General features: G+C 35.8%; 1 protein-coding gene across 2 annotated transcripts in view; it reads left to right on the top strand.

Moving 5' to 3' along the window:
• The window catches only part of Mdga2 (MAM domain containing glycosylphosphatidylinositol anchor 2), an 800,517-nt gene that overhangs the window by 451,792 nt on the left and 334,733 nt on the right, over positions 1–13,992 (top strand). The window contains exon 3 of one of the 2 annotated variants that reach the window (XM_051146875.1): positions 11,973–12,147. In XM_051146875.1, the coding sequence (XP_051002832.1) occupies positions 11,973–12,147 (175 nt within the window). Of the gene's footprint in view, positions 1–11,927; positions 12,148–13,992 lie in introns of those variants that run through there. The other variant, XR_007830679.1, reaches the window with a different exon arrangement.

Below are 13,992 nucleotides of genomic sequence, written 5' to 3'. Positions count from 1 at the left end.
CCTGATGATAATGTTGAATTCCTTTTATAGTGGTCATTCGCCATTAATATTTCTGTATTTGGTATTATTTATGCATGTTTTTGGCAGGATTGGTTTCTTTCTTTATTAATATTTTATTGAGTTTTGGTATATTCTAAGTATTAATTTTCTTCTGTATATGTACGTTGCAAATATGTGCTTGCAAACATTTACTCCCATTTTGTTTGCTGTTTCTTCAGTTGATTGATAGGCTTCTTTGTTGTACAGAAACAGTTTAACTTCATGAAGTTCCGTTTGTCAAGTGTTGACCTTATTTCCTGAGTAAATGGAATCCTATTTTTAAAGCTTTTACCTGATACCTGGATCTTTCAATGTATTCCTTTCTTTTTCTTCTATCAGTTTTAGAGTTTCAGGTTTTGAGCTAATATATTTGGAGTTCCTTTTTGTGCACAGTAGAAAAAGATCTAGTTTTATTATTCAATACAAATATATCAAGATTTCCCATTTTCATTTGAGGAATATGCTGCCTCTCCTCCATTGTGCATGTTATGGCTCTTTGTCAAAAGTCAGGTGTCTGCACTTGAACAGGCTCATATATGTATGCATGCCACTTGAATCAGTGCTATGCTGTTTTTATTACTATGGTTCTATAGGATAACTTTAATTTATGCATTGTAATACCTCCAGCAACAGGGACTTCTGTGTTTACATGTGAAATTTTCTACTTTCTATATTTCTGTGAAGAATGTAGCTGCAATTTTGATTGAAATTGCATTCAATTTCTAATTGTATTTTGTAGGATGACCATAAAATTAATTTGGCCCATATATGATCATGGAAGATATTTTCATTTTTGAGTGCTTTTTCTTATTTTTCTCAGTGTTTTAAAATTTTTATTAAACACCCTTTTTTACTTGATTGGATAAATTTATACTGAAGTATTTTGTTTATTTGTTTAGTTATGATGACTGAGATTTTACCCTGATGTCTTTCTAAGTATGTTTGTCTTTGGTATATAGGGAGGTAACTCAATTTTTATGCTATTTATGTATCCTGCCACTTAGCTGAAAATGGTCCTCAGCTGTAGAAGTTTTATGATAACAGTCATTGGGGTCTTTTATTTATAGGACCCTTCCATCTTCAAATACGAATACTTTTACTCTTTCCTTTTATATTTTTATCCCATTATCTTCTTTCATAGCTTATTGCTCTAGCAATGACTTCAACCACAGTGGAAAAGAGTGGAGAGAGCAAACACTCTTGTCATGCTGCTGATTTTAGTGGAAATACATCATGCCTATTTCTAAGGAGGACATTTATATCATCCACTCTGAGACTCGAGTAACACTGAAGAAGAGGAGGTAGAAAGAATACAAGAGCCCAGGCTAGAGTGTCCTGTTGGCTGCTAAATGGTGTTTTAGGCATGCCACAGCCATTTCAAATATGATCTCATAGCAAGTGCAGTTACCTTGACTTTATTTGCACAAGAATGCCTTGCCAATGGCCAATGTTAGATCAGGAAGGAGCTCTTAGGTCTGTCCCAACCTACTGAACTATTGGTATAACTGATGGATTCTGGCAGAGGGACACCCATTGCTTTTAGATATTACCAGTATATTTACCAAGCTACACAGTTCCAAATCTGTTGCTACACAGATGCTCTTAGTAAAAACCACGAGTCTCAAAATAAAGGAAAAAAGCCATGGATATTGGAAAGGGACATGAAGGGAGGAAGGGACATCAAGGGTGAGATAGTAATAGCAGAAGATGGGGGCATTATATGCATGTGTACACTTTCATTACATACATGTATGAAAAGGTCAAAGAATGATCTAATCAATTAAAAGGTATTAATGATAAGCACTAAATTTCCATGGAATAAACCAGATTTCCCAATTTAACTCCAAAGAAAACACATATAAAATATCTTTCATACATTTATGAGTAATATATGTTGATCATAGTTCAAAAAGTAAAAAATATAAGTACATTCTTCTTTAGAAATAATCTATTAGGAAAAATCATGATTTTACTTCAGTGTTTCCTTTTATTTTCAATTTCTTCAGTGTTTATTTGTTTGTGTTGGAGGGTGTTAGAGAGAGAGAGAGAGAGAGAGAGAGAGAGAGAGAGAGAGAGAGAGATTGTACGTCTGTGTAGTGTGTGTGTGTTATGTCTGTGTGTGAGAATGTACATGTGTCTGTATGTGAGAGAGAGTGTATGTATGTGTGTGTGTGTGTGTGAGAGAGAGAGAGAGAGAGAGAGAGAGATTTTTTATAGAGTTACATGTGTGTGTATGTGTGTGAGACTGTGTTTGTGAGTATGTATGAGAGAGTGTGTATGTATGTATGTGTGTGTGATACAGATACTCATGTTTAGAAGTCTTTAACCCCATATATTATTTGTAGCAGCAGTGTATATAATCTTAGTAGCAAGCATGCCCCCTAGCAGTCTGGTTGTAGGAAAAAAATGCAGCACTTTATTCATTGTGCATAGAAATTTTCAGGTTAAATTCTCATCACCTTGTCAGAAAACTGTAGTTCTTCTTTCAAAAGCATTATTAGAAGCAAGTGTCATGGTGCCATAATTTATTGCAGGCTGATACAATTTATTAAAAATTTAACCTGTATTATCTAGAGCCTTACGCTATTCAGGATTCTATTTATTGTACTAAATAATTCAGGGATAGCTTATTTCTCTGTAATTCTCCCTGATATGAGCACAAGAGATGAGAATAACCTTTATTTTCAAAGCTCTAATGAACACTGTCTGCTTGTAATTGCCACCGTGAATATCTATTTATACTCCTCCAGGCTGATTCTCTGTAAGTAGACTTTCAGGTTCAGCTTCTTATGACTCTGGTACTTGATTTTTCTGATAATTATGGCATCTCAGATGATGCTTACCATATCATATTTCTGATCTTGCTTTGTTTGTTTGTTTGTTTTTGTTTTGTTTTGTTTTCCTGCTGCTGCAAGATGTTCTTTCAGAGTCCAACCAATGTTCCGGCAAAGCTCTACCTCCTCTCTGATTTGAGTATATTTGGATCTAATCATTGACAACTAATAGAAAGCAATTCTAGTTGATAGACTCTCATGCAGTGGGCATCAGCGAAAGGTCACAACCTATTCCCAGAGTGTTGAGTTCTAAGTTCATACTATCTGTATAGCGTCTGTGTAATATATTTGTTAAAATCAGACAGTTTATGCTTTGATCTGTGTTGTAAGGTTTTTGGTGCTTGCTAAGATTATCTGAGTGAGCAATCACTTCATTTAAAGCTATCTAAAGCAATGCTATTCCAGTGATATTGTGTTATCAAAATAAGAATAAGGGTATTTCATTAGGAACCACTTTGCCCTGTTAGAATCTGTAGTCTGAACACTAAGTGCGTCTCCTTTCTTTTCTTCTTTATATGGAAAGAAGTCTGATTTAGACAGAAAGACAATGAATAATTCATATATCTGAAAATTATATATTTTCTGTGAACTATGTGGAATTAGTAATTGTTTCAAACAACCCCTTCATGATTTTCAGAAATTATACAGCCATCAGAGTGTAACAAAGTGACTGGTCACTCAGAGTGCAACAGGGAGACTCTGGTCACAGGGAAATGTTTATTTTCCAAACTTCCCTGTAGCTAAGTATTTTGATTCAACTACGGTGTGTGGCAGCTCAGAACTTGGAAAAAATCACGAGCAGGTGTTGTATCTTCCTCTTTTTTTATACTAAGGAAGAGATAGGAATAGTTGGTGAGTAACTGCTATTCTAGGCCTTGGACTCAAACAAAAAGAGAGGAATGTCCACACAGAGACTGAGTTCCCAAGTATTTAGGGTCACGGGACCACTAAGTAAGCATTGGCCAGCCCTGCATTAGATTTTATGTTACCTATCATAGACTATCTGTCCACTTGAATAAGGAATTGATAGTGTATCTAATTTACCTATAGCTAGCCTGGCTCTATGCTTTACATTCCACAAACACCTACATTTCAACTCAAATATTATATTTTTATTCAAAAAACATATATATGATCTAACTGCTAAGGATCCAAGCCTGAATTACTCATAGAGCCGTGTTCTTGTAATTTATACACAGTTTATCCTGAAGACCACCATCCTACCTATGGCAGCATATCCTAAAAGAAACTCCAGGAAAATGTTGAAAATAACAATCAATTCAAAATTTGTTGTTGAACAGTCAGAAATTTAGAATTGAGCCCAGCAAACCCATACCCAATTACAGCAGTGCAATTTGTTCAGCCACTTATCCCTTCATGCAGATGGTTGTTTATTTTCTATTTTCCTCCATTTACTACTGTAGTAGATTCTTACCACAAATAGCTTTCTGTCCATTGATTTCAACCATAAGGACTTTCTGTTCAATTTCTGACTTTAAACAATGGTTGTGTTCCCATGATCTAGTCACCCTTTTAAACATGTTTATAATGATATTGAATTAAATCCAGCTCATCTGTACTATCACTCCCTTAAAACCTAATTAGTATCAGACAGATTTTAGTAGTTATTTTCCTTTTGGTTGTCTCTCCCAGATTTCTACCTTTCTTCAGTGCTGTAGCTGTAACCTAAGACTTTGCACCAATCTAAACTACTTATTTTCCTGAAATATATGTTTCTTGAAACTTACAAAAAAACAAAACTAGGATTTCTCTTTTTCTCTGTTATATGATCAATTTAAAAAATTAAAAGCATAAAGAAAAGTAATATGTGGATGGAATATTTTGTATACTTATTATATTTTCTTATTTCCTTGTTATTTTTCCTGTATTACCAACCTTCCTCTGTTGATAAAGGCTGTGATAAAAAGTCTACTAAGAATCTTGTTTCCAGTTAGAAGGAATGACCTTTTTATTAGAGACACTCATTCCTTAGTTTTCCCTCTACCTCTTCCATAGCAATCAAGCTCAGAGATTTTAGTCAGTGTATGGCTACCTGAATCAAGACATCACTTTCTTACTAGTCTATCTTAAATAAGTATGTTATAATAGCTAAGCAGAATTTCCCCTTTTGGACATTTCTGCTCAATCTTGGTGCCATTTTATTTGTTTCTTTGTTTGTATTTTTGAGACGATGTCTTTCAATGTTGCCCTGGATGATATGAGCTCACTATGTAGACCAGGCTAGCCTCAAATTTACAGAGAGCTACCTCCCTCTGGTGCCTTTTAGTTTAGACCAAGAGCTGATTTGTTATGAAAGGTATATGGAACACTGAATCAGAGAAAAGAAATCTCTATACTGTGGAGCGTTGCCTATCTGGAATGAAATGCTTATAGTCCCTGTACAGGGGAGAACTTCTGCCTCATAGCATTATTCATATTTGGTGTTTCTATGACCAACAGCCAAAGCCAGTTTTAATTGGCATTCCTGGGAGGGAATGAGGTAACTGACCTTCAAGATCCCAATGCTGAGACTTGTGAAGAGTGGGCTGACAATGAATTCTGAAAAGCATCAAGAGATGGGTTATTTTTCAATGTACATGTAAGAGCAAAGCTAGGAATAAGAAAAATATATAATTAAACAATATTCTTAGAATTATTTTAATTGCAAAACAAGACACACACACACACACACACACACACACACACACACACACACACACACACACACACACACACTGAATACAAACTCCTCAGTTTGCATGTTATTTATAAACATGTTTTCTGGGCTGATTATTTGATAATGTGTTACAAGTTCATGTGCTCTTCCATGAGGAATGCTATTTTGCCCACTCTCTGCATTCCTGAGGTGTTTGTAGTCCTTTGTCTGGGTGTGAGGCTTCATGAACTTTTCCATGTACTTTACTATATCTATTGGTGTGCTCTTTATTCAGGTCACGTTTTATCAGGCATTCTGGTGAGACTTCATGGGTGTAGCTTCTTTCACTTCTAGGAGACAGTCACATAGCAAACTCCATATTCCTTTGGCTCTTACATTCTTTCCAGTGATCCCTGAGTTTAAGGTGCAGAAGTTGTGTTGTCCACATGTCAGATTGAACTAGGCTCTGCAACTCTGCGTTTTGGTTGGTCATGGTTTGCTGTAATGGTCCCCATCTGTTACACAGATACATGTAGTTGTGGTGTAGACTACACTTATCTGTGGATATAGTGGCTATAGTGACAAATACTTTGAAAAGATTTGAGGGGAGGGCGCAAGTTTAATAAAGTAGTGGTGGTAGCTGCATCCTATTCATTATGTTTCCTTTTTTTAAACCCCAGTGTTATAGTCTTCCTATTCTTAGTCATTTACAACACTATAGATGATATATATGTAAATGCCACGTTTAAAACAATGCTACTCATGAGCTCTGGAAGTCTTTATAACATAATCTGATCCACATGACTAGAATATTCATTGAATTACTCCTTTAATATTTAAGAGGGGTTAGAGCAGAAGTACTGGACACTACAGTATTGCCGCAGACTCTACCATCTGATCATAGGAGCCATGGAGATATTTTTCTAAATTTAGGCCCCCAATACATATGTAGGTGATGGATAGCCCAGGTTTCATGTGGGTCCCCTAGTAAGAGGAACATGGGCTGCCTCTGATGCGGACTCTGTTGCCTCTTTTTTAAAAATTAATTTATTTATTTATTCACCTTACATCATGATTGTAGCCCCTTCCTCATTTCCTCCCAGTCTCACTCTCCTTCCCTTTTCCCCCTTCCTTCCTCTTCCATTCCCTATTTCTCAGGAAAGGGGAGTCCCATCCCCATGCCAGTTCAAAAGTCTCATCAGGACTAACCAAGTTCTTTTCCCCTATGGCCTGGCCTGGTAAGGCAGCCCTACTAGGGGGGGAGTGATCAAAAAGAAAGCAACAGAGCCCATGTCAGAGACAGACTCCATCCCCTTACTAGTGGATCCAAATGAAGCCTGAGCTTCCCATCTGCTACATCTGTGTGGGGAGCCTATGACCAGTCTATTCATGGCCCTCTGGGCCCTGATTAAATGGCTATGTTGGTCTTCTTGTGGAGCTGCTGTCACTTCTAGGTCCTTTTATTCTTCCCCTCATTTTCCCACAAGACTCCCTAGCTTAGCCCAATGTTTGGCTGTGACTCTGTTTCTAACCAGCTGTTGGGTGTAGTCTCTAAGAGGACAGCTATGCTAAGCTCCTGTTTATGAGCATAGCAGAGTATTGTTAACAGTGTCAAGGGTTGGCTTTCTGCCATGGGGTGGGTCTCTGTTTGTGGCAGGAATTGATTGAATATTCCCTCAGTCTCTGTTCTATCTTTATCCCTGCATGTCTTGTAAGCATGGTAAATTTTGGGTCGAAATTTTCGTGGGTGAGTATTCCCCTTATTCCACAAGGAGTCCTGCTTAGTTAGACAGTGTCTTCTTCAGTCTCCATGACCTCTGTCTAGGAATCTCAACTAGAGTCATTCCAATATCTTTCCAGAACTCTACCCTATCCTATGTCTCCAGCTTAGTCACAGAGATGCCTCCACCCAGGGTTTCTCTTCCTCTGCAGATCACTCCCCCTGGTGGGATTGCCTATCCAGGCCACAGGGGAAAGAGGATACACTCAGTCCTGATGCAACTTAAGGAGCTGGCGTGGGCGTGGCGCTCCCCTTTACTCAGGAATACTGATGGGGGAAAAGGGAGGGAGGGTAATAGCAGGAAGAGAGGAGGGAGGGGGCTACAGTTGATATGTAAAGTGAATACATAAATTAATGAATTTTAAAAACATATCATTTTACTACATTTAAGTCTCCAATGGACCTGGAATTTATCTTAATATAAGAGGACACTCATAGAAACAGCTTTTTCCTCCTTCTGTATATACATTTTGTTGTTTCCATATTGTTTTCTAAACAATTTTTCATTCTTTTTCTTTAAAATGTCATCTATGTGATGTCCTACATCCCCTCTTTGGGTGACTGTTTCTGTACTCTTTTCTTTCTTTTTTGTTTGTTTTTGTTTTTGTTTTTGTTTTTGTTTTGAAGACAGGGTTTCTGTGTACCCTTGACTGTCCTGGACTTGCTTTGTAGACCAGGGAGGCATCAAACTCACAGCCTGCCTCTGCCTTCCAAGTGCTGGCATGTGCTATAACTCCTGGTTTCTCTCTGTACTCTTAAGAGAAAGTGTTTTCAAAGCAATGGCTACAAATTAAGAGGAAAAATCAGATCCTGTTGCTGTGTAGAATTTGTAATGATGACACAAAGCAACTGAGGGGTGAGCAGATGTCACTCCAGTAAAAGCAAAGCAGTGACATCAACTTAATACCAACCTTTATCCTTTGCCACCACACGTTTATCACAAAACTATATTTTTAAAAATATATCACTGGTAAATACAGAAAATTGAACAAATTAACTTTGTGAAGCTTGAATACTTATAATACTCTGAGTAATAAAATATTTTTTAAAAAGAACTAATTGATAGCAAAAACTGTTACTCTCATGGAAAGGAATCATGTGATTGTGTTTTGTGATGAACCAGCCACTTCCTTTTCCTGATAATTTTATTTTAAAAGGTAGTTACTACTGAAAATATGGTGATTCACACTTACGCATTTTCTAAACATCTTTTAGATAAATAAAATGAGCATGCTTCATTCACCTCAAAAGATATGTATATGTATATATGTATACATATATTAATATTAATATATCACACAACATATAAACATTTTACATATAATGCAATTATATACTGATTATATATAATATATACAATGTATTATATATAACATATATAATGTAATTATATAATATATGTAATATAATATACTATGTTTTCAAGAGAAAAATGATAATTTAAGAAAATCAATACAATCCTTTCCAACATTTAAAGGCTCTAATGAAGAAAATGGTGATGGAACTATTATATTTGCTTTCAATTGTACCTTATGGTATATCTTATGGTGAAATTTGTTAATAATAACCATTTTTAGACCTTGTAGATCAGAAGGTATTTCTTGAATCACTAACATACAGTGTCATAAAATAATCCAGAATAAAAGTTCATTCAAAGCAAAAAAACTGATGAGTCTTCACACAGTAAAGAATGTCTTTTGGTGTGGTTTTAGATTATACTGTGCAAAAATGTTGAAAACCTACCACTTGTGGAACTTTAGTGTGGAAGATGCATGATTCTCTGAAAACGTTTTTAAGTAGTCATGCCTTTCTGACTAAAGAGCAGTGTGGATTCAAATTTTCTCTGTATATTTGGAAAAGAGAAACACTTTGAATAGACAATGTACAGGAGCCGATATGAGATTCTGGCTTGCGTATTCTCTCTAAATTAGATGCTAAAGAGAGTTACAGTACCATAAACTATTTCACTCTTACTTATTTTGGAAAATATAATTTTATTAGGAGCCTTACTTATGCTAATATGGCACAGCTTTAACAATATGTCTGAAACAAGGAATGTATAGGTTAGCATTATTTGTTTTTAATGTATTTATATTTTAATGTATATTTTATTTATTATAAGTTATTCACATTACATTCTGCTTGTTATCCCCTCTTCTGCCTATTCTCCTCCACTAGACCTCTGATAGCGGCACCTTCTACTCCAACTGTCTGGCAACAGCCTATTATGTCTTATCAAGATAACCTGCATCCCCTTCCTCTGTGTGCCCACAAGGTCATCTTGCTAAGGGTCAGTGACCAAATTGTGGGCACCAGAGTCTATGTTAGAGGTTCAGCAGCAGTCCCCTACCCCAATGTGGGGAATTGTCAGTCCACTACTTACATCTGCACAGAAGGTCTTGGTTCTCTGCATGCATTGTCCTTTGCTGGAACATCAGTTTGTACAGGCCCCCTGTGCCCAGGTCTGCAGGCCTTAATGGTCTCCCTGTGAAGCTTCAGCTCCCTTCCTGGACTTTCACCCCCCGCCCCATGCTTTCCTACAACTCTCAGTGCTTTGTCCATGATCCAGCTTTGAGTACCAATATCTGTCCTGATGCCCCACTGGGTGGAGTCTCTCAGAGGACACCTATGTTTGGCTAATATCCACTTACAAGTGAACATATACCATGCATGTTTTTCTGGGTCTGGGTTACCTCAAATTTCAAGATTTCCTTGTTTTAAATAGCTGAATAGTTTAAATATTTAATTGTTTAATCCATTATTTAAATATACGACAGTTTCTTTATCCATTTTTTGGTTGATGGACATCAAGATGGTTTTCTAACTTTTTAAAAATAAATAGACAAATAATTACAGATAAAAATATTTTGTTGTGTAAACTTACCATATTTTTATTTTCTATTCATCTATTGAATGACATTTAAGTTGTTTCCATTTCCTGGCAATTGCAAACATGGTGGTAATGTACTTTGCTAAACAAATATCTGTGGAGTAGGATGATGAATCCTTTGGGATAAGTGTAGATGGTAGTAGATTTATTTTTACCTTTTTGAGAATCCTCCAAAGAAATTAAATATATTGACAACATAATTTAATAAATATGAAAGATCTAGATCATATCTATAGCTTTTAATTCGGAGCTATTATAATCAGAAACATTTAGTTTTCAGACTCAGCTTTAACTATATGTTGAAATGTTTGAAAAATTGCTAAATAATAATGACAATTTTTGTGTGTGTTGCACTGAAGACAATATCTATTTTCTTAAGTAAAAATCTCACTACCCAAAACTATCATTTGTTTATTTAAATAGTCCTAATTTGTTTATTTGGGAACATTAAATTTTAAATGAAAACATAATCCCAGAGAACTCAGTGGAAACATCACTATCATTACAGTTTCTACAGATAAGATAATTAATAAACTTCTTGGTTAAGAATTGTACATTTACTTCCTGAAATATTTCATGTATACACAAAGATTTGAATAGCTATTCACTATTTTATTTAGTTCAGTGAGGTCTAGGTAACATTTTTGCTGCTTTTACAGTGCAGAGGAAAGATGACTATACTTATCCTGCTGTTTTTTAATGTGACAAACTTGGTAGAGACAGCCGGATGGCATTACATTAGAAATTTAGTGTGTAGTGTGTGAAAGTAAGATTGTTAAGAATGACATTACACAGCGTCAAACGTTCAAACTCCTACACCAGCTTCTCCATGCTTCACCATACATAGTATTATACATATTTGAGGAGAATATTTCCAGAAGTTGTTTCCAAACCCTAAATAATTTTTTTTAAATGCACAGGAAAGGCAAAGTGAAAATTATAACAAAATAGTTTTCATTTTCTATCTTGTGGCACTATACAAGTATCAGCATGTGCCTTGTTCTGATTTTATATATGAAAACACACAAATTTTAAGTTGAATACCAGTAGTAATTGCTAGCAAACACAAAATCTGTTGCACACAGCTGTGTTTAAAAGAATGGTATTGTTTATAATGGATGGTTTTAGATATTCAAATTGTTTTGACAGTTTAATAGGATTGCACTCCTTGAAAAAGTTTACACATTTTTGAAAATAATTATTGATGTAAAGTGAATTACAATTTTCAAAATAGCAAATCATTTATAGGCTTATTAAAGCAAACCCATTAAATAGAAAAAAACTCTTTTAACAACCAGGTGTATAAAATTATACATAATCTCAATAAGCCATTATGGTAATATGCCTACATTATCAAAACCAAAGGGAAAATCTTACATAAAATAGTGAAGCATGTCCAAAGTGAAATGAGAGTCTATTTGGTCTAAATAATAAGGATTGCCTTCCAAAGTTCAGAATTGTATGGGAAAAATGGAAATGCTCAGTAGTCACAGAAACCCAGTCAACGCTTCTACTGAGTATTGCCTTCAACCTAATTAGACTATTGATAAAGTCCATGCAATTGACTCTAAACGGTGTGCACTCTACAGTGATGACATTGGTGCTTGCAGTTTTGCAACTCATTTGGGTACATATATTTTATTTCCCCACTAACATGATGGGAAAGGCAGGCCAGAAGCTCTATAGGGGAGCTCTTCAGATGAATACCTGCTGTATGATTGTCTGGTGGGGGACACCAACCTAAAGTAACAATCTTTGTTGATGCTTGCTCAGATCAGGTGGACCAAAACAGCAGGAAGCGCCTCTGACAGATTCCAAGACTCAAGTGTCTTCAACGAGACGTTGAGGATCACAAACATCCAGAGGCACCAAGGAGGCCGATATTACTGTAAAGCTGAGAATGGCTTGGGGTCCCCAGCAATAAAGTCAATCCGAGTGGATGTGTACTGTAAGTAAGCTTCACCCACCTCCCATTTTTGACTAATTTACTTCTATGCTTAACTATGGTTTTCTGAAAATGAACAAATATAACTTGTTTAGTTTTGATATTAAAATTTATACGATAGCGATAGTACTTTAAGACATGTCTTTTTCTATTGTGCTTCTGCACATAGGTGGATCCATAGAGAGGTCAGTGTGCAACCTCAGGCATCCTTCTTTAGGGTCAGACTGCAAGTGTGTACCACTATACCTGACATTTTCTCATGGACTCAAATCAGGTCCTGAAGCTTTCATGGCAAACCATTTATCAACTGAGCTATTTCCTAACTTCTCTGAGACATTTCTGAGAAATTTCCTTTTAAATTTTCATAATTTGTTATATAGTACATATTCAGTAGAAGATATTTAGTGTCCCATTAATATGATGGTAAGTATTGGTGGTAATGCCAATAGCCTTTTTGCGTTTGGTGTCTACACACATACACATATATCTTTTGTGTCTACATGTAACTACATACATGCGCATCTTATCTTAATGGACTTTATGAGGAAAAGATCTTACCACGATGTATTTTGACTTGTTTATTTTACTTGTGCAAGAAATCAACCATTCTCAATTTTAATGAGCATTTGATGTGAAAGCACAGTTCTCTGCATCCACTGTGAAGGATTATACATCTCTCTAAACAGCATATGGTTGTAAGTGACTGTCGCTGACCCCGAAAGCACAGTGCCTTCTGGAGAGGGTTGCTTGATTTCTTTCATTAGGTCACAGTTCTCTACTCTTCCTTCCTCACGACGGAAGAGTCCTCTGCTCACTTTACTTCTTTCCCCACCAAAGACGTGAAGTGCCTGTGTTCAGCTCCATCTTTTACACAGGTTCACCTGGCACCCTGGTTGTTTTCACAAGAAATGGCGTTTATTTTTAAGTCTCTAATATTAGAATGCATTTTTCACTCCGTAAAGTAATTCCGACATAATAACAAGTGAGGAGTTCCTGTTTTGCAGCCTGTTTTCTTTCTTTCTTTTTTTTTTTTTTTTTTTTTTCTCCTTTCCTGTTCTTTCAACATAGTGCAGGTGTTACATAGCTGGGGTGAGGCTAGAAATTATCAATGGTCTATTCACGGAGTCTATGCTGGCCTCATTTATTTATGGAGACAATAAGGAAGGAAGTAGTGACAGCAGCATGCGTGATTCATCTTCCACAGTTAAGTGCTTATTACCCTCTTGTTTATGACAGAAGCCTGTGTTCCATTCTGTCCAGGATCTCTTAACCCCAGGACAGCCACTGACCTTATCCTGGCAGTCTCAACTCATGTGCCACAGTTATCTTCTGTGTACTCAGGTCAGCCATAGTTGCATACTCCCTAGCCATATTCAAGCCCCAAAACTCTGCAAAAGTTCTATAAAGTTTGAACATAATTGTGGATTAAACTAAATTTTAATTAAATTACTTAAATACTCTATGATTTGTCTGTTGTACACCATTTAATTAAATATACTGTTATTTCACTGTATGTTAGGTCATTAAGGTTAAATACAAATCTCTAATATATTAAATATAATTCAAATATCTAAAATGTTCTAAAAGTGAATACATATTTCTTTTTTATTAACCCTTCTTTGTTTTGGTAATGTTTGTCAGCTTTATATAAGTTAGGTTGATAGCAAAATGCTATTGAAAACTCCTTGAATAAAGAAATTTCAATTTTTACTCCACTTTGTGTCAAAAAGCACATTTTGCTCATAAAATTTGTTTGAATAGAGATTATCTACCAGTGCTGCTAGGGGTTTTATATATTATATGCTGGAAGAACTTTATTTTTCTAAATGAATTCCAAAAACAGCTGAA

This window comes from Acomys russatus, chromosome 1 (assembly GCF_903995435.1).
Source record: "Acomys russatus chromosome 1, mAcoRus1.1, whole genome shotgun sequence".
Taxonomy (NCBI): Eukaryota; Metazoa; Chordata; class Mammalia; order Rodentia; family Muridae; genus Acomys; species Acomys russatus.
Note: the sequence above shows the minus strand (reverse complement) of the source record. Positions and strands in the feature narration are given on the sequence as shown.